This window comes from Ranitomeya variabilis, chromosome 7 (genome assembly GCF_051348905.1).
Source record: "Ranitomeya variabilis isolate aRanVar5 chromosome 7, aRanVar5.hap1, whole genome shotgun sequence".
Classification (NCBI taxonomy): domain Eukaryota; kingdom Metazoa; phylum Chordata; class Amphibia; order Anura; family Dendrobatidae; genus Ranitomeya; species Ranitomeya variabilis.
The window spans coordinates 10,444,437-10,465,764 of NC_135238.1; the positions used below are offsets into that span (position 1 = coordinate 10,444,437).

The following is a 21,328-nucleotide window of genomic DNA, read 5'->3' on the forward strand; positions in this document are numbered from 1 at the left end:
GACGTAACCCCGCCCAGACAAGCTCCTCCTCCGGGCCGGAGCGGGCGGCTCTGTCTCTTCCTGCTGCCGCTGTGTGGGTGAGGTTCTCCGTGTCCGCGGCTTCGCTCTTCCTCGGTCTCCTCTTCCGTTATCGCCGCCGTCGCCTCCATTTTCCCGGAGTCTTCTTCCTCCCGCGCCCCGCACCGTGATTATTATGCACAAGGAGCACCTGGCCCAGGATGAGAACAGTAACCCGCGGGAAGGCCCAGTGAGCCGGAGGAAGGAGCGACTCAGCCCCAGCGAGCACGACATGAACCAGCTGAACCGCAGCCGCCCGAAGACAGGTGAGCGGGGAGCGGCGGGAAGGGGCGCCGGGGGGCGAGTCCACATCCACAGTGATGGGGGGGATACACTGCCCTATATACAGGGGGACGAGTCCACACTGATAGGGGGGTACACTGCCCTATATACAGGGGGACGAGTCCACACTGATAGGGGGGTACACCGCCCCTATATACAGGGGGACGAGTCCACCTCCACACTGATAGGGGGGTACACTGCCCTATATACAGGGGGACGAGTCCACACTGATAGGGGGGTACACCGCCCCTATATACAGGGGGACGAGTCCACACTGATAGGGGGGTACACTGCCCTATATACAGGGGGACGAGTCCACACTGATAGGAGGGGTACACTGCCCCTATATACAGGGGGACGAGTCCACACTGATAGGAGGGGTACACTGCCCCTATATACAGGGGGACGAGTCCACACTGATAGGGGGGTACACCGCCCCTATATACAGGGGGACGAGTCCACACTGATAGGGGGGTACACCGCCCCTATATACAGGGGGACGAGTCCACACTGATAGGGGGGTACACCGCCCCTATATACAGGGGGACGAGTCCACACTGATAGGGGGGTACACTGCCCTATATACAGGGGGACGAGTCCACCTCCACACTGATAGGGGGGTACACTGCCCTATATACAGGGGGACGAGTCCACCTCCACACTGATAGGGGGGTACACTGCCCTATATACAGGGGGACGAGTCCACACTGATAGGGGGGTACACCGCCCCTATATACAGGGGGACGAGTCCACCTCCACACTGATAGGGGGGTACACTGCCCTATATACAGGGGGACGAGTCCACACTGATAGGGGGGTACACCGCCCCTATATACAGGGGGACGAGTCCACACTGATAGGGGGGTACACTGCCCTATATACAGGGGGACGAGTCCACACTGATAGGGGGGTACACCGCCCCTATATACAGGGGGACGAGTCCACACTGATAGGGGGGTACACTGCCCTATATACAGGGGGACGAGTCCACACTGATAGGGGGGTACACTGCCCTATATACAGGGGGACGAGTCCACACTGATAGGGGGGTACACTGCCCCTATATACAGGGGGACGAGTCCACACTGATAGGGGGGTACACTGCCCTATATACAGGGGGACGAGTCCACCTCCACACTGATAGGGGGTACACTGCCCCTATATACAGGGGGACGAGTCCACACTGATAGGGGGGTACACTGCCCCTATATACAGGGGGACGAGTCCACCTCCACACTGATAGGGGGGTACACTGCCCTATATACAGGGGGACGAGTCCACACTGATAGGGGGGTACACCGCCCCTATATACAGGGGGACGAGTCCACACTGATAGGGGGGTACACTGCCCTATATACAGGGGGACGAGTCCACACTGATAGGAGGGGTACACTGCCCCTATATACAGGGGGACGAGTCCACACTGATAGGAGGGGTACACTGCCCCTATATACAGGGGGACGAGTCCACACTGATAGGGGGGTACACCGCCCCTATATACAGGGGGACGAGTCCACACTGATAGGGGGGTACACCGCCCCTATATACAGGGGGACGAGTCCACACTGATAGGGGGGTACACCGCCCCTATATACAGGGGGACGAGTCCACACTGATAGGGGGGTACACTGCCCTATATACAGGGGGACGAGTCCACCTCCACACTGATAGGGGGGTACACTGCCCTATATACAGGGGGACGAGTCCACCTCCACACTGATAGGGGGGTACACTGCCCTATATACAGGGGGACGAGTCCACACTGATAGGGGGGTACACCGCCCCTATATACAGGGGGACGAGTCCACCTCCACACTGATAGGGGGGTACACTGCCCTATATACAGGGGGACGAGTCCACACTGATAGGGGGGTACACCGCCCCTATATACAGGGGGACGAGTCCACACTGATAGGGGGGTACACTGCCCTATATACAGGGGGACGAGTCCACACTGATAGGGGGGTACACCGCCCCTATATACAGGGGGACGAGTCCACACTGATAGGGGGGTACACTGCCCTATATACAGGGGGACGAGTCCACACTGATAGGGGGGTACACTGCCCTATATACAGGGGGACGAGTCCACACTGATAGGGGGGTACACTGCCCCTATATACAGGGGGACGAGTCCACACTGATAGGGGGGTACACTGCCCTATATACAGGGGGACGAGTCCACCTCCACACTGATAGGGGGGTACACTGCCCCTATATACAGGGGGACGAGTCCACACTGATAGGGGGGTACACTGCCCCTATATACAGGGGGACGAGTCCACCTCCACACTGATAGGGGGGTACACTGCCCCTATATACAGGGGGACGAGTCCACACTGATAGGGGGGTACACCGCCCCTATATACAGGGGGACGAGTCCACACTGATAGGGGGGTACACCGCCCCTATATACAGGGGGACGAGTCCACACTGATAGGGGGGTACACTGCCCTATATACAGGGGGACGAGTCCACACTGATAGGGGGGTACACTGCCCTATATACAGGGGGACGAGTCCACACTGATAGGAGGGGTACACTGCCCCTATATACAGGGGGACGAGTCCACACTGATAGGGGGGTACACCGCCCCTATATACAGGGGGACGAGTCCACACTGATAGGGGGGTACACTGCCCTATATACAGGGGGACGAGTCCACACTGATAGGGGGGTACACTGCCCTATATACAGGGGGACGAGTCCACACTGATAGGAGGGGTACACTGCCCCTATATACAGGGGGACGAGTCCACACTGATAGGGGGGTACACCGCCCCTATATACAGGGGGACGAGTCCACACTGATGGGGGGTACACTGCCCTATATACAGGGGGACGAGTCCACACTGATAGGAGGGGTACACTGCCCCTATATACAGGGGGACGAGTCCACACTGATAGGAGGGGTACACTGCCCCTATATACAGGGGGACGAGTCCACACTGATAGGGGGGTACACCGCCCCTATATACAGGGGGACGAGTCCACACTGATAGGGGGGTACACCGCCCCTATATACAGGGGGACGAGTCCACACTGATAGGGGGGTACACTGCCCTATATACAGGGGGACGAGTCCACCTCCACACTGATAGGGGGGTACACTGCCCTATATACAGGGGGACGAGTCCACACTGATAGGGGGGTACACCGCCCCTATATACAGGGGGACGAGTCCACCTCCACACTGATAGGGGGGTACACTGCCCTATATACAGGGGGACGAGTCCACACTGATAGGGGGGTACACCGCCCCTATATACAGGGGGACGAGTCCACACTGATAGGGGGGTACACTGCCCTATATACAGGGGGACGAGTCCACACTGATAGGGGGGTACACCGCCCCTATATACAGGGGGACGAGTCCACACTGATAGGGGGGTACACTGCCCTATATACAGGGGGACGAGTCCACACTGATAGGGGGGTACACTGCCCCTATATACAGGGGGACGAGTCCACACTGATAGGGGGGTACACTGCCCTATATACAGGGGGACGAGTCCACCTCCACACTGATAGGGGGGTACACTGCCCCTATATACAGGGGGACGAGTCCACACTGATAGGGGGGTACACTGCCCTATATACAGGGGGACGAGTCCACACTGATAGGGGGGTACACCGCCCCTATATACAGGGGGACGAGTCCACCTCCACACTGATAGGGGGGTACACTGCCCTATATACAGGGGGACGAGTCCACACTGCCCCTATATACAGGGGGACGAGTCCACACTGATGGGGGGGGATACACTGCCCCTATATACATTGGGGACGAGTCCACACTGATAGGGGGGATACACTGCCCCTATATACAGGGGGACGAGTCCACACTGATAGGAGGGGTACACTGCCCCTATATACAGGGGGACGAGTCCACACTCATAGGGGGGTACACTGCCCTATATACAGGGGGACGAGTCCACACTGATAGGGGGGTACACCGCCCCTATATACAGGGGGACGAGTCCACCTCCACACTGATAGGGGGGTACACTGCCCTATATACAGGGGGACGAGTCCACCTCCACACTGATAGGGGGGTACACTGCCCCTATATACAGGGGGACGAGTCCACCTCCACACTGATGGGGGGGTACACTGCCCCTATATACAGGGGGACGAGTCCACACTGATAGGGGGGTACACTGCCCCTATATACAGGGGGACGAGTCCACACTGCCCCTATATACAGGGGGACGAGTCCACACTGATGGGGGGGATACACTGCCCCTATATACAGGGGGACGAGTCCACACTGATAGGGGGGATACACTGCCCCTATATACAGGGGGACGAGTCCACACTGATAGGAGGGGTGCACTGCCCCTATATACAGGGGGACGAGTCCACCTCCACACTGATAGGGGGGTACACTGCCCTATATACAGGGGGACGAGTCCACACTGATAGGGGGGATACACTGCCCCTATATACAGGGGGACGAGTCCACACTGATAGGGGGGATACACTGCCCCTATATACAGGGGGACGAGTCCACACTGATAGGAGGGGTGCACTGCCCCTATATACAGGGGGACGAGTCCACCTCCACACTGATAGGGGGGTACACTGCCCCTATATACAGGGGGACGAGTCCACCTCCACACTGATAGGGGGGTACACTGCCCCTATATACAGGGGGACGAGTCCACACTGATAGGGGGGTACACTGCCCTATATACAGGGGGACGAGTCCACACTGATAGGGGGGTACACCGCCCCTATATACAGGGGGACGAGTCCACCTCCACACTGATAGGGGGGTACACTGCCCTATATACAGGGGGACGAGTCCACACTGCCCCTATATACAGGGGGACGAGTCCACACTGATGGGGGGGGATACACTGCCCCTATATACATTGGGGACGAGTCCACACTGATAGGGGGGATACACTGCCCCTATATACAGGGGGACGAGTCCACACTGATAGGAGGGGTACACTGCCCCTATATACAGGGGGACGAGTCCACACTGATAGGGGGGTACACTGCCCTATATACAGGGGGACGAGTCCACACTGATAGGGGGGTACACTGCCCTATATACAGGGGGACGAGTCCACACTGATAGGGGGGTACACCGCTCCTATATACAGGGGGACGAGTCCACCTCCACACTGATAGGGGGGTACACTGCCCTATATACAGGGGGACGAGTCCACCTCCACACTGATAGGGGGGTACACTGCCCCTATATACAGGGGGACGAGTCCACTTCCACACTGATGGGGGGGTACACTGCCCCTATATACAGGGGGACGAGTCCACACTGATAGGGGGGTACACTGCCCCTATATACAGGGGGACGAGTCCACACTGCCCCTATATACAGGGGGACGAGTCCACACTGATAGGGGGGATACACTGCCCCTATATACAGGGGGACGAGTCCACACTGATAGGAGGGGTACACTGCCCCTATATACAGGGGGACGAGTCCACACTGATAGGGGGGTACACTGCCCTATATACAGGGGGACGAGTCCACACTGATAGGGGGGTACACTGCCCTATATACAGGGGGACGAGTCCACACTGATAGGGGGGTACACCGCCCCTATATACAGGGGGACGAGTCCACCTCCACACTGATAGGGGGGTACACTGCCCTATATACAGGGGGACGAGTCCACCTCCACACTGATAGGGGGGTACACTGCCCCTATATACAGGGGGACGAGTCCACCTCCACACTGATGGGGGGGTACACTGCCCCTATATACAGGGGGACGAGTCCACACTGATAGGGGGGTACACTGCCCCTATATACAGGGGGACGAGTCCACACTGCCCCTATATACAGGGGGACGAGTCCACACTGATGGGGGGGATACACTGCCCCTATATACAGGGGGACGAGTCCACACTGATAGGGGGGATACACTGCCCCTATATACAGGGGGACGATTCCACACTGATAGGAGGGGTACACTGCCCCTATATACAGGGGGACGAGTCCACACTGCCCTATATACAGGGGGACGAGTCCACATCCACACTGATAGGGGGGGTACACTGCCCCTATATACAGGGGGACGAGTCCACACTGATAGGGGGGGTACACTGCCCCTATATACAGGGGGACGAGTCCACACTGCCCTATATACAGGGGGACGAGTCCACATCCACACTGATAGGGGGGGTACACTGCCCCTATATACAGGGGGACGAGTCCACACTGATAGGGGGGATACACTGCCCCCATATACAGGAGGACGAGTCCACACTGAAAGGGGAGACACACTGCCCCTATATACAGGGGGACGAGTCCACACTGATGGGGGGGGATACACTGCCCCTATATACAGGGGGGATACACTGCCCCTATATACAGGGGGGACACACTGCCCCTATATACAGGGGGACGAGTCCACACTGATAGGGGGGATACACTGCCCCTATATACAGGGGGGACACACTGCCCCTATATACAGGGGGACGAGTCGACACGGATGGGGGGGATACACTGCCCCTATATACAAGGGGACGAGTCCACACTGATGGGGGGGGATACACTGCCCCTATATACAGGGGGACGAGTCCACACTGATGGGGGGGATGTTGTCTAGTTACTGTTGGCGGCAGTGACAGGTTAATGTCGTCCCCCGTCTCGCCATCAGCAGGGTCTTCCCTGACCTCCATGTTTCAGGCCGGTGTCCGCTCTTGTGTATGGTGTGGGGTCTGCTGCTTCTTCCTCCTGGGGTGCAGTTACCAGCGTGGCCACCGGGGGCGCACACTGTGGGATTGCACAATGTCAGCCTCTGTTCTGTGCGGGAACTACACACCTGGGGGGGGGCACATCCTCCTGTCCTGCACACAGCAGTGTAGGACTACCACTCCCAGCAGTCTGGCAGCAGCTGCTTATTCCCAGGACCCCCCATAGTGTCCATATGTAAGTGCTTCCTTCTGGGATTCCCTTCCCGCCATGTCCAACCTCTGCTGTGGTCAGTGTGTCCTCAGGCTATGTGCACACGTTGCAGATCCGCAAGTGATGTACAGTACAATATAAATCAATGGCTAAAAAAAATGCCGTGCTGATGGTGCGGAAAAATCTGCACGGAAAACGCAACAGATTAATAAAAGGAGCATGTCCATTCTTTGCAGATCTGCTGCGTTTCTGCACCCGTTCCATAATAGAAATCTGCAGGGGGAAAAAATTCGCACAAAAACCTGCAACGTGTGCACATACCAAAAAAAGGTGCAGATTCTGACCTGCGTTTTCTGCCAAGAAATTCAGAATCTGCACAGAAAATTCCACAGTCAAATCTGCAGCGTGTGCACTAAGGGTATGTGCACACGTTGCGGATTCTCTGCGGATCCGCAGCATTTTTTGCAGTGCAGAAACGCTGCAGATCCGCAATTGATTTACAGTACAATGTAAATCAATGAGAAAAAAAAAATGCTGTGCACACTTTGCGGAAAATCCGCTGCGGAAATGCTGCGGTTTAAAAGAAATAGCATGTCACTACTTTTTTGTGAATCTGCAGCATCTTTGTATCCATTCCATTATAGAGAACCGCAGGGGTAAAAAACGCAGCAAATCCGCAAGAAAACCGCAGCAAAAACGCACAAAAAACGCTGTGGAACCACACAAAAAAACACAGGTGCGTTTTCTGCACCAGAAATTCCTAAACCTAATCCGCAACGTGTGCACATAGCCAAGCCTCATAGTTCTCACAGCAAGGGCTCCTCAGTTGTATCCAGTCCTAAGGTTAAAAAATCAAACTGTTACATTGTATCAGTCTGGACTAAAATAAACCATAAAATGGTTACAGCTGTAACAAACCCGCAGCAGTGAGAAGTATTGGGATCCGGATGGGGCTTGAGCCTCTAGGATTTTTTGTTCTCTGTGGTACAGATCCTTCGCCCCCGCCGGTCTCTGTGCTTCCTCATACTGTGACCTCTGCTGCCTGTCCTCGGTCTCTGCTTCCTCATACTGTGACCTCCGCTGCCTGTCCTTGGTCTCTGTGCTTCCTCATACTGTGACCTCCGCTGCCTGTCCTCGGTCTCTGCTTCCTCATACTGTGACCTCCGCTGCCTGTCCTTGGTCTCTGTGCTTCCTCATACTGTGACCTCCGCTGCCTGTCCTCGGTCTCTGCTTCCTCATACTGTGACCTCCGCTGCCTGTCCTCGGTCTCTGTGCTTCCTCATACTGTCACCTCCGCTGCCTGTCCTCGGTCTCTGCTTCCTCATACTGTGACCTCCGCTGCCTGTCCTCGGTCTCTGTGCTTCCTCATACTGTCACCTCCGCTGCCTGTCCTCGGTCTCTGCTTCCTCATACTGTGACCTCCGCTGCCTGTCCTCGGTCTCTGTGCTTCCTCAGGCTGTGACCTCCTCTGCCTGTCCTCGGTCTCTGTGCTTCCTCATACTGTGGCCTCCGCTGCCTGTCCTCGGTCTCTGCTTCCTCATACTGTGACCTCCGCTGCCTGTCCTCGGTCTCTGTGCTTCCTCAGGCTGTGACCTCCTCTGCCTGTCCTCGGTCTCTGTGCTTCCTCATACTGTCACCTCCGCTGCCTGTCCTCGGTCTCTGCTTCCTCATACTGTGACCTCCGCTGCCTGTCCTCGGTCTCTGTGCTTCCTCATACTGTGACCTCCGCTGCCTGTCCTCGGTCTCTGTGCTTCCTCATACTGTCACCTCCGCTGCCTGTCCTCGGTCTCTGTGCTTCCTCATACTGTGACCTCCGCTGCCTGTCCTCGGTCTCTGTGCTTCCTCATACTGTGGCCTCCGCTGCCTGTCCTCGGTCTCTGTGCCTTCCTCATACTGTCACCTCCGCTGCCTGTCCTCGGTCTCTGTGCTTCCTCAGGCTGTGACCTCCGCTGCCTGTCCTTGGTCTCTGTGCTTCCTCATACTGTGACCTCCGCTGCCTGTCCTCGGTCTCTGCTTCCTCATACTGTGACCTCCGCTGCCTGTCCTTGGTCTCTGTGCTTCCTCATACTGTGACCTCCGCTGCCTGTCCTCGGTCTCTGCTTCCTCATACTGTGACCTCCGCTGCCTGTCCTCGGTCTCTGTGCTTCCTCATACTGTCACCTCCGCTGCCTGTCCTCGGTCTCTGCTTCCTCATACTGTGACCTCCGCTGCCTGTCCTCGGTCTCTGTGCTTCCTCAGGCTGTGACCTCCTCTGCCTGTCCTTGGTCTCTGTGCTTCCTCATACTGTGACCTCCGCTGCCTGTCCTCGGTCTCTGTGCTTCCTCAGGCTGTGACCTCCTCTGCCTGTCCTCGGTCTCTGTGCTTCCTCATACTGTGACCTCTGCTGCCTGTCCTCGGTCTCTGTGCTTCCTCAGGCTGTGACCTCCGCTGCCTGTCCTTGGTCTCTGTGCTTCCTCATACTGTGACCTCCGCTGCCTGTCCTCGGTCTCTGTGCTTCCTCAGGCTGTGACCTCCGCTGCCTGTCATCGGTCTCTGTGCTTCCTCAGGCTGTGACCTCCGCTACCTGTCCTCGGTCTCTGTGCTTCCTCAGGCTGTGACCTCCGCTACCTGTCCTCGGTCTCTGTGCTTCCTCAGGCTGTGACCTCCGCTGCCTGTCCTTGGTCTCTGTGCTTCCTCATACTGTGACCTCCGCTGCCTGTCCTCAGTCTCTATGCTTCCTTATCCTGTGACCTCTGCTGCCTGTCCTCGGTCTCTGTGCTTCCTTATCCTGTGACCTCTGCTGCCTGTCCTCGGTCTCTGTGCTTCCTCATACTGTGGCCTCCGCTGCCTGTCCTCGGTTTCTGTGCTTCCTCATACTGTTGCCTCCGCTGCCTGTCCTCGGTCTCTGTGCTTCCTCAGGCTGTGACCTCTGCAGCCAATCTCCTTTCTGGACTTTGACATGACTGGCTGCAGTGGTCGCATGCAGCATGAGAGCTGGGATTGAGGGTAAGCTTTTCCCAGTTCCGGTATGTGAGTACGCAGGGGTCCTCATTTAGGGCCCCCCCCGATCCAGTGATCCCGGGGTCAGCTGTATGTGATGTGTCCCCCCTGGTGACCTGTGGTCAGGGGTCTCTCTATTCATTTTCTTCTCTCTTACTCTTCAGGCTCCTGGGACTCAAACGGATTTGGGCCAGAAATTGAGGCGCTAGCCGGCCGTACCGAGGAGAGCGTCCCCCTCAGCCCCTCTAACTCCCTGAACCTGCGCCACCTGCGAGGCTGCGAGAAAGACCCCTCTGGCCGAGGGCTGCAGAGACCCCCACCCCCCTCCCAGTACCATCCCAACTACTACCCCACACACCACCATCACCACCACCGCACTTCGTACTCTGGACACCGTAAAGGCTACTGGGACTATGAGAGCCAATACCGGGATGGAAAACGTAAAGCGTGGGTGCCCCGGCCCGGAGGGGGTCCCCACACCCAGCGCCCCAGGAACCGCGAAGCCTTAAACTCCACAGAGCCCCCGTGTGCGGATATGAGGCCCGAGCAGACGGCCGGGGACAAAACCAAAAGCGTCTCGCGCCAGCCCTCGCCCCCGGCAGACAAGGAGCCGGCCGCGGACAGCTGGCTGCTCTTCAAGCCTCTGCCCGTCTTTCCTGTCGACAGCAGCAGCGCCAGGACGCTGCCGAAAATCAGCTACGCCAGCAAGGTGAAGGAGAACCTGGACGGCAAAGGACTGGTGCCCAGCTCTGCCCTCCGCACCTCCACCACCCTCCCCAACTGCCTGCTGAACGCTGCGCAGAGTGACGCCGCTGCCCTGCACGCCGGCTCCCTGTCCTCCTCCTCCTGCTCCTCCCTCTCCTCCTCCCCACCTTCCCCAGTCAGCCAGGAGAACCTGGGGGCCATCTTCCAGAACGAGTGGGGGCTATCCTTTATTAACGAACCTGGAGCTGGCCAGGCGGTGCCGCCAGAGGTGAGGGAGCCCGAAGAGGAGACCCCCGGAGGGGTGGAAGGTGGCGGCGACCCGGACCAAGCCCCTCCGGTGATGGCCCTGGTGCGTCTGTCCCACGGCTTCTATATAGAAGGGGCCGATCCTGAGGTGACCACCATGGAGAATCCGAAAGATTGGGAGGCCATGGTCTCCTACAGCCTGCAAGGTGAGTGGTGGCAGACGGTAAATGGGGTCCGAAGGCCAATACCTGCTGGGCCCCCGATATCTGCTGGTGCTGCCCCCAGTGATTAACCCCGGAGTCTCCTCGTGTCCAGTTGGGATGTTGTAGTTCTGACAACCAATATGGCCGCTGTGCACGCTCTCGCGTTGTCAGCCCCCGTTCCCGGACCCTTAGTTTAGGGGGAGTACATCCTGATCCCCCACTGCCCGGGAGGCAGCACATTGTTACCGTAGTGTGTGACCACTGCTGTCAGAGAATGGGAGTATTGTACAGACCCATCTTTCCCTGCTTAGACACACCGCTGAGGGTTTGTTACAGTTGCATCCAGTCCTGTATTAGCTCCCCGCTCTCCCTGCTGTCCTTTCTGTTTCTATAATATATCAGTGCAGGAGTTGCACAGCTGATGCTTTGTTACATTGTGCTGGGATTTTATTTAGGTTTAAAAAATTTTTTCTTTTTCTCCAGAGTGGAATCGTATCTGGAACTTACACAAGAAAGGTAAGAGGCGGAGGAGGGCTGGCGGGGCACCACGCTGGGCAGAGGAGGGCTGGCGGGGCGCCACGCTGGGCGGAGGAGGGCTGGCGGGGCGCCACGCTGGGCGGAGGAGGGGTTGGCAAGGCGCCACGCTGGGCGGGGGAGGGGTTGGCAAGGCGCCACGCTGGGCGGAGGAGGGCTGGCGGGGCGCCACGCTGGGCGGAGGAGGGCTGGCGGGGCGCCACGCTGGGCGGGGGAGAGGCGCCACGCTGGGCGGAGGAGGGGCGCCACGCTGGGCGGAGGAGGGGCGCCACGCTGGGCGGGGGAGAGGCGCCACGCTGGGCGGAGGAGGGGCGCCACGCTGGGCGGAGGAGGGGCGCCACGCTGGGCGGAGGAGGGGCGCCACGCTGGGCGGAGGAGGGGCGCCACGCTGGGCGGAGGAGGGGCGCCACGCTGGGCGGAGGAGGGGCGCCACGCTGGGCGGAGGAGGGGCGCCACGCTGGGCGGAGGAGGGGCGCCACGCTGGGCGGAGGAGGGGCGCCACGCTGGGCGGAGGAGGGGCGCCACGCTGGGCGGAGGAGGGGCGCCACGCTGGGCGGAGGAGGGGCGCCACGCTGGGCGGAGGAGGGGCGCCACGCTGGGCGGAGGAGGGGCGCCACGCTGGGCGGAGGAGGGGCGCCACGCTGGGCGGAGGAGGGGCGCCACGCTGGGCGGAGGAGGGGCGCCACGCTGGGCGGAGGAGGGGCGCCACGCTGGGCGGAGGAGGGGCGCCACGCTGGGCGGAGGAGGGGCGCCACGCTGGGCGGAGGAGGGGCGCCACGCTGGGCGGAGGAGGGGCGCCACGCTGGGCGGAGGAGGGGCGCCACGCTGGGCGGAGGAGGGGCGCCACGCTGGGCGGAGGAGGGCTGGCGGGGCGCCACGCTGGGCGGAGGAGGGCTGGCGGGGCGCCACGCTGGGCGGAGGAGGGCTGGCGGGGCGCCACGCTGGGCGGAGGAGGGCTGGCGGGGCGCCACGCTGGGCGGAGAAGGGCTCGTGGGGCGGATGAAGGGCTGGTGGGTTGCCGTTCTGGGTGGAGGAGGGTGGATCCAGGGGAGGGGGCTGGGCTGAGGAGGGTGGATCCAGGGGAGGGGGCTGGGAATAGCAGGGTTGGCGTGGCGCCGTCCTGGGCAGAGGAGTGCTGTGTCGGGGCGGGCGATGATGGGCTGATTCTGGTGGTCCGTGATTGTCCCCTCGGCATACACTAGGTCTGGGGTTGGCTCGTCTGTGTTGTGAACATATGAATGTTTACTGACAGCAAGCAGAGATCTTGGAAAGTGAGAAAAGCCTGAACCTGCGACTGCCGCCCCGTCACTTTCCTCCTTTTCTCTTTCAGATCCCTCCCGCGTAGTCGTATATGCAGAAGCCATGGATGGCAAAGGTTAAGGCACAGAGCGGAGCCCCCCCTAGCCCTCGTCTCCGGAGCGATAGTCCGTCCCTCCAGCCCCAAAAACCCACCTTCCCAATGAATACACTCAGTCCGCAGAGCGGCATTCAAGATGCGCCACAGAGACCACTGCGCCCCACGAGAGACTGCTTTACACCCACCTTCTCTGTGACCTCCGGGCAGGAAGGGGTTAAGGTGGCATTTCCTGGAGAATGTTCTTTTTAGTTTATATTTTTTATTTTGTCGCCCCCCCATAGTGTCCCGTAAGATGGAGAGCCCCACAGAAGGGGGGGCCCGGCTGCCTCCTGCGTTCTCTGGCCCCAACCCTAAATTGTGTGGCTCACCGGCCTCAGCCACTCTCTGCGGTGGCGGGTACAGGTGGCGCCCCCCCGCTGCTCAGTGTGGGTACAGGTGGCGCCCCCCACTGCTCAGTGTGGGTACAGGTGGCGCCCCCCGCTGGTCACTGTCGCTTCTCTCCGGACTCGGATTCTCCTTTTTATCTTTAGAACCTTTTATCCTCCAATGAAGTGTGAGCGCCGCCCTGCGGATTCTCCACGTCTCCAGGAGGAAGGATTCTCTACCAGGAAAGATGCTCACCTTTTTTTTTTTTTTTTTTTTTTTTTCCCTTGCTAAAGCACCTTTTCTCATTTTTTTTTTTTTTTTTTTTTTTTCTCTCCTGCTTATTTTAACACTTTTCACGCTAAGTTGTGGCTGAGGCACTAAAACCCAAACTGGCGATTTGTTGAAAGCCGGACCTGGGGGATATTGTCATTAAAATCTGTTTTATTACCCTCCGGCGCGCTGGACTATGTCTTATTTCCCCGTCAGGGGATATGTGGCACACACTTAGTATCTCATCCTCTACATGGATATATACACTGCTCCAAAAAAATGAAGGGAACACTAAAATCCCACCTCCTAGATATCTCTGAATGAAATATTCCAGTTGTAAATCTTTATTCATTACATAGTGGAATGTGTTGAGAACAATAAAACCTAAAAATGATCAACGTAAATCACAACTAATATCCCACGGAGGTCTGGAGTTGGAATGATGCTCAAAATCAAAGTGGAAAATTAAGTTACAGGCTGATCCAACTTCAGTGGAAATGCCTCAAGACAAGGAACTGATGCTCAGTAGTGTGTGTGGCCTCCACGTGCCTGTATGACCTCCCCACAACACCTGGGCATGCTCCTGATGAGGCAGTGGATGGTCTCCTGAGGGTTCTCCTCCGAGACCTGGACTAAAGCATCCGCCAACTCCTGGACAGTCTGTGGTGCAACGTGACGTTGGTGGATGGTGCGAGACATGATGTCCGAGATGTGTTCAATCGGATTCAGGTCTGGGGAACGGGCGGGCCAGTCCATAGCTTAAGTGCCTTCATCTTGCAGGAACTGCTGACACACTCCAGCCACATAAGGTCTGGCATTGTCCTGCATTTGGAGGAACCCATAGCCAACGCACCAGGATATGGTCTCACAAGGGGTCTGAGGATCTCATCTCGGTACCTAATGGTAGTCAGGCTACCTCTGGCGAGCACATGGAGGGCTGTGCGGCCCTCCAAAGAAATGCCACCCCACACCATTAATGACCCACTGCCAGACCAGTCATGCTGAAGGATGTTGCAGGCAGCAGATCGCTCTCCACAGCGTCTCCAGACTCTGTCACGTCTGTCACATGTGCTCAGTGTGAACCTGCTTTCATCAGTGAAGAGCACAGGGCGCCAGTGGTGAATCTGCCAATCCTGGTGTTCTGTGGCAAATGCCAAGTGTCCTGCACAGTGTTGGGCTGTGAGCACAACCCCCATCTGTGGATGTCGGGCACTCAGGCCATCCTCATGGAGTCTGTTTCTAACCGTTTGTGCAGACACATGCACATTTGTGACCTGCTGGAGGTAATTTTGCCGGGCTCTGGCAGTGCTCCTCCTATTTCTCCTTGCACAAACGCTGAGGTAGTTGTCCTACTGCTGGGTTGTTGCCCTCCTACGGCCTCCTCCATATCTCCTGGTGTACTGGCCTGTCTCCTGGTAGCACCTCCAGCCGCTGGACACTACGCTGACAGACACAGCAAACCTTCTTGCCGCAGCTCGCATTGATGTGCCATCCTGGATGAGCTGCACTACCTGAGCCACTTGTGTGGGTTGTAGAGTCCGTCTCATGCTACCATGAGTGTGAAAGCACAACCAACGTTGAAAAGTGACCAAAACATCAGCAAGAAAGCATTGGTGCTGAGATGTGGTCTGTGGTCCCACCTGCAGAACCACTCCTTTATTGAGGGGGTCTTGATAGTTGCCAATAATTTCCATCTGTTGTCTATTCCATTTGCACAACAGCATGTGAAATTGTCAATCAGTGCTGCTTCCTAAGTGGACAGTTTGATTTCACAGAAGTTTGATTTACTTGGAATTAAATTATGTTAAGTGTTCCCTTTAGCATCCTGCTACCATCACTAGGGGGCACTCACTGCATGAGATTAGGTGGATACATTGTTTGCACTGAACTCCCCCTAGTGGTGACTGCAGACAGAATCTTATGTATCTGTATAGAATCCTAGAATGTTAGAGTTGGAAGGGACCTCCAGGGTCCTCATGTCTAACCCCCTGCTCAATGCAGGAGTCACTAAACCATCTCAGACAGATGTCTGTCCAGCCTCTGAAGACTTCCATTGAAGGAGAACTCGCCACCTCTCGTGGCCGCCTGTTCCAGTCATTGATCGTCCTCACTGTCAAAAAGTTTTTCCTAATATCTAATCTGTATCTTCTCCCTTTCCATTTAATTCCATTGCTTCTCGTGTGTCCATGTGCAAATGGGAATAATGATCCCTCTACTCTGTGACAGCCCTTCAGATATTTGTAGACAGCTATTACGTTTCCTCTCTGCCTTCTTGTTTACAGCTAAGAATTCCCATATCCTTCAGTTGTTCCTAGTAGGACATACTTTGCAGTCCGCTGACCATCCCGGTAGCTCTTCTCTGAACTTGCTCCAGTTTGTTGGTCTTATTTTATAATGTGGAGCCCAGAACTGGACCCAGTATCCAGATGAGGCCTGACCAAGGAGGAGTAGAGGAGGGTAATTACTTAACGTGATCTAGACTCTATGCTTCTCTTAATACGTCCTAGAACTGTGTTTTCCTTTTTTGCTGCTGCATCCCACTGTTGACTCCTGTGCAGTCTGATCTATTAGTATACACAGGTCTTTTTCACACGTGCTGTTGCTTAGATCTTTTTCTCCCAGATCCCCTAATCTAGATCATTTAGATCTTACACAGGGAGTCGACTGCACCGACACTCTTATGAGGATGGTGGGGTGTCTGATATCTGGTAATTTTTGGCCCCCAGTACAGATAAGTAATGGGAGCATGTGGCCCCCTCTGCAATCCTAGAAAGGGTTAATTCTGAGAGGATCACTTGTGCATGTTTGGCACTATACTGCTCCAAACTGCAGCATGCGACCACAGCAGAGTATGGCTGGCACTGGCAGAGCTGTCGGCTCCGCAGCAGAACACAGTCAGGTGATTGATTCAGTACAGCTGTACAATCTACAAATTCACACAACTAGGAGAAAAATTCTGCAGATTATTAGATGCATTGGCTGAAAGAACATTCATAAACGGGAAAGCCCAAAAAAACACCTACATCGACGTGAAAATTGCACCCAAGGACCAACAGGATAACTGTCCTTATAACCAGACATTACAGACGGGAACATTATATTTTACTGTACAAGTGTTTATTTATCTCATATAGCACCAACATATTCCACAGCGTTGTACTGTTATTAGCACTGTACCCATTGAGACTCCCTCTACATTCACTATTATAATACTGCCCCTATGTACAGGAATATAACTACTATAATACTGCCCCTATGTACAGGAATATAACTACTATAATACTGCCCCTATGTACAGGAATATAACTACTATAATACTGCCCCTATGTACAAGAATATAACTACTATAATACTGCTCCTATATACAAGAATATAACTACTATAATACTGCCCCTATGTACAAGAATATAACTACTATAATACTGCTCCTATGTACAGGAATATAGCTACTATAATACTGCTCTTATGTACAAGAATATAACTACTATAATACTGCTCCCTATGTACAAGAATATAACTACTATAATACTGCTCCCTATGTACAAGAATATAACTACTATAATACTGCTCCCTATGTACAAGAATATACTATAATACTGCCCCTATGTACAAGAATATAACTACTATAATACTGCTCCTATGTACAAGAATATAACTACTATAATACTGCCTTTATGTACAAGAATATAACTACTATAATACTGCCCCTATGTACAAGAATATAACTACTATAATACTGCCCCTATGTACAAGAATATAACTACTATAATACTGCTCCTATGTACAAGAATATAACTACTATAATACTGCTCCTATGTACAAGAATATAACTACTATAATACTGCCCCCATGTACAAGAATATAACTACTATAATACTGCCCCTATGTACAAGAATATAACTACTATAATACTGCCCCTATGTACAAGAATATAACTACTATAATACTGCCCCCATGTACAAGAATATAACTACTATAATACTGCTCCTATGTACAAGAATAAAACTACTATAATACTGCCCCTATGTACAAGAATATAACTACTATAATACTGCCCTCTATGTACAAGAATATAACTACTATAATACTGCTCCTATGTACAAGAATATAACTACTATAATACTGCCCCCATGTACAAGAATATAACTACTATAATACTGCTCCTATGTACAAGAATAAAACTACTATAATACTGCCCCTATGTACAAGAATATAACTACTATAATACTGCCCTCTATGTACAAGAATATAACTACTATAATACTGCCCCTATGTACAAGAATATAACTACTATATTACTGCTCCTATGTACAAGAATATAACTACTATAATACTGCCCCTATGTACAAGAATATAACTACTATAATACTGCTCCTATGTACAAGAATATAACTACTATAATACTGCCCCTATATACAAGAATATAACTACTATAATACTGCTCCTATGTACAGGAATATAACTACTATAATACTGCTCCTATGTACAAGAATATAACTACTACTAGATGGTGGCCCAATTCTAACGCATTGGGTATTCTAGAATATGTATAGTAGTATATAGCACAGCCCACGCAGTATATAACACAGGGAACATAGTATATTGCCCAGCCAGGTAGTATATAGCACAGCCCACGTAGTATATAACAGAGACGTATGTAACAGCCCAAGTAGTATGGCAGCTTTCTGGAGACCGTCCCCGGCCTGTCCGTCCATGACAGGAGCAGATGTACGGCCGCTGGTGAGAGCGGCAGAGGCGCCATCTCCGGCAGTGCAGGAGCAGCACACGACCCGCGCCTAACAATAACAGGACACGTGTGTAGATGACGGAGAGGCCGAGGGCCCGGCCGGGAGTGTGGCTCACACGGGGCACCCTGCAGGACTCCACAGTGCCGGCACATGGGCTGGCTCCGAAGAGCTGTTTACGTGCGGGGTGATAGTCCGCCCTTCCTGTAGTCCGGCACGGAGGCCGTTTCTGGCGGAGGACATCGTGGCTGCTCCCGGGAGTGTGCGGAGCCCCGGGCACAGGTCAGATGATGGCGGCCGCTGTGATCTCCCCGTTGTATTTCCATATCCCGCATTGTGAGCGCTCGCTGCTTCCTCCCCATTATAACCTCGTGCACCATGTGCGGGTCATGTGTCAGCAGGGGGCACTGACTGGGGGGAGTAGGGAGGGACTAATCGGACTGTGCCCGTCGCTGATTGGTCGCGGCAGCCATGACAGGCAGCTGGTACGACCAATCAGCGACGCGGGATTTCCGTGATGGAAGTTGCCGACAGAAAGACAGAAGTACCCCTTAGACAATTATATATATATATATAGACTAGATGGTGGCCCGATTCTAACGCATCGGGTATTCTAGAATATGCATGTCCACGTAGTATATTGCCCAGCCACGTAGTATATTGCCCAGTCACGTAGTATATTGCCCAGTCACGTAGTATATTGCCCAGCCACGTAGTATATTGCCCAGCCACGTAGTATATTGCCCAGCCACGTAGTATATTGCCCAGCGATATAGTATATTGCCCAGCGATATAGTATATTGCCCAGTCACGTAGTATATTGCCCAGTCACGTAGTATATTGCCCAGCGATATAGTATATTGCCCAGCGATATAGTATATTGCCCAGTCACGTAGTATATTGCCCAGCGATATAGTATATTGCCCAGTCACGTAGTATATTGCCCAGCCACGTAGTATATTGCCCAGTCACGTAGTATATTGCCCAGCCACGTAGTATATTGCCCAGCCACGTAGTATATTGCCCAGCCACGTAGTATACTGCCCAGCCACGTAGTATATTGCCCAGCCACGTAGTATATTGCCCAGCCACGTAGTATACTGCCCAGCCACGTAGTATATTGCCCAGTCACGTAGTATATTGCCCAGCCACGTAGTATATTGCCCAGCCACGTAGTATATTGCCCAGCCACGTAGTATATTGCCCAGCGATATAGTATATTGCCCAGTCACATAGTATATTGCCCAGTCACGTAGTATATTGCCCAGCGATATAGTATATTGCCCAGCCACGTAGTATATTGCCCAGTCACGTAGTATATTGCCCAGTCACGTAGTATATTGCCCAGTCACGTAGTATATTGCCCAGCGATGTAGTATATTGCCCAGCCACGTAGTATATTGCCCAGCCACGTAGTATATTGCCCAGCCACGTAGTATATTGCCCAGCCACGTAGTATATTGCCCAGCCACGTAGTATATTGCCCAGTCACGTAGTATATTGCCCAGCTACGTAGTATATTGCCCAGCCACGTAGTATACTGCCCAGTCACGTAGTATATTGCCCAGCGATATAGTATATTGCCCAGTCACGTAGTATATTGCCCAGCCACGTAGTATATTGCCCAGCCACGTAGTATATTGCCCAGCCACGTAGTATATTGCCCAGCCACGTAGTATACTGCCCAGCCACGTAGTATATTGCCCAGTCACGTAGTATATTGCCCAGCTACGTAGTATATTGCCCAGCCACGTAGTATATTGCCCAGTCACGTAGTATATTGCCCAGCTACGTAGTATATTGCCCAGCCACGTATGTCACAGGTTAAAAAATAAACATATACTCACCTTCCGAGAGCCCCTTATAGTCCTGTCGCCTGTGTGCGGGGCACGCGGTAGCTTCCGGTCCAAGGGTTGGTATGAGCGCAGGACCTGTGATGACGTCACGGTCACATGACCGTGACGTCATGGCAGGTCCTTCTGCAGGTCCTTCTGGCATACCATCCTCGGCACCGGAACCTGCCGCTTGCATGGAGCGGTCACCGGAGCGTCGCGAGGAGCGGGAAAGGCGGCGGAAGGTGAGTATATAATGATTTTTTATTTTTTTTATTATTTTTAACATTTGATCTTTTTACTATTGATGCTGCATAGGCAGCATCAATAGTAAAAACTTGGTCACAGGGTTAATAGCGGCGGTAACGGAGTGAGTTACCTGCGGCATTACGCGGTCCGTTACCGCTGCCATTAACCCTGTGTGACTGGAGGGGAGTATGGAGCGAGCACCGGGCACTGACTGCGGGGAAGTAGGGAGGGACTAATCAGACTGTGGCCGTCGCTGATTGGTTGCGGCAGCCATGACAGGCAGCTGGCGAGACCAATCAGCGACTTGGATTCCATGACAGACAGAGGCAGCGACCAATGAATATCCGTTACAGACAGACAGACAGACGGAAGTGACCCTTAGACAATTATATATTAGATAATACTGCCCCTATGTACAAGAATATAACTACTATAATACTGCCCCTATGTACAAGAATATAACTACTATAATACTGCCCCTATGTACAAGAATATAACTACTATAATACTGCCTCTATGTACAAGAATATAACTACTATAATACTGCCGCATATACAAGAATATAACTACTATAATACCGCCCCTATGTACAAGAATATAACTACTATAATACTGCT

The 21,328-nt window shown here is 54.3% G+C and overlaps 1 protein-coding gene across 1 annotated transcript; it reads left to right on the top strand.

Annotated features, from left to right (window-relative positions):
* The first annotated feature begins 16 nt into the window (after positions 1-16).
* LOC143785227 (FMR1-interacting protein NUFIP2-like) lies at positions 17-14,067 on the top strand. Its single transcript, XM_077273943.1, has 4 exons — positions 17-323; positions 10,369-11,361; positions 11,842-11,874; positions 13,223-14,067. Exons 1-4 carry the CDS (start codon positions 194-196, stop codon positions 13,270-13,272), a joined length of 1,206 nt encoding a protein of 401 aa, XP_077130058.1. The 5' UTR covers positions 17-193; the 3' UTR covers positions 13,273-14,067.
* The last annotated feature ends 7,261 nt before the right edge of the window (positions 14,068-21,328 follow it).

Excerpts from the sequence above, each read along its gene's own strand:
- LOC143785227 (XM_077273943.1), top strand. The coding sequence starts at position 194 with ATGCACAAGGAGCACCTGGCCCAGGATGAGAACAGTAACCCGCGGGAA. Across the intron at positions 324-10,368 it reads CCGCAGCCGCCCGAAGACAG|GCTCCTGGGACTCAAACGGA; the intron begins GTGAGCGGGGAG and ends CTTACTCTTCAG. Across the intron at positions 11,875-13,222 it reads CTGGAACTTACACAAGAAAG|ATCCCTCCCGCGTAGTCGTA; the intron begins GTAAGAGGCGGA and ends TTTCTCTTTCAG.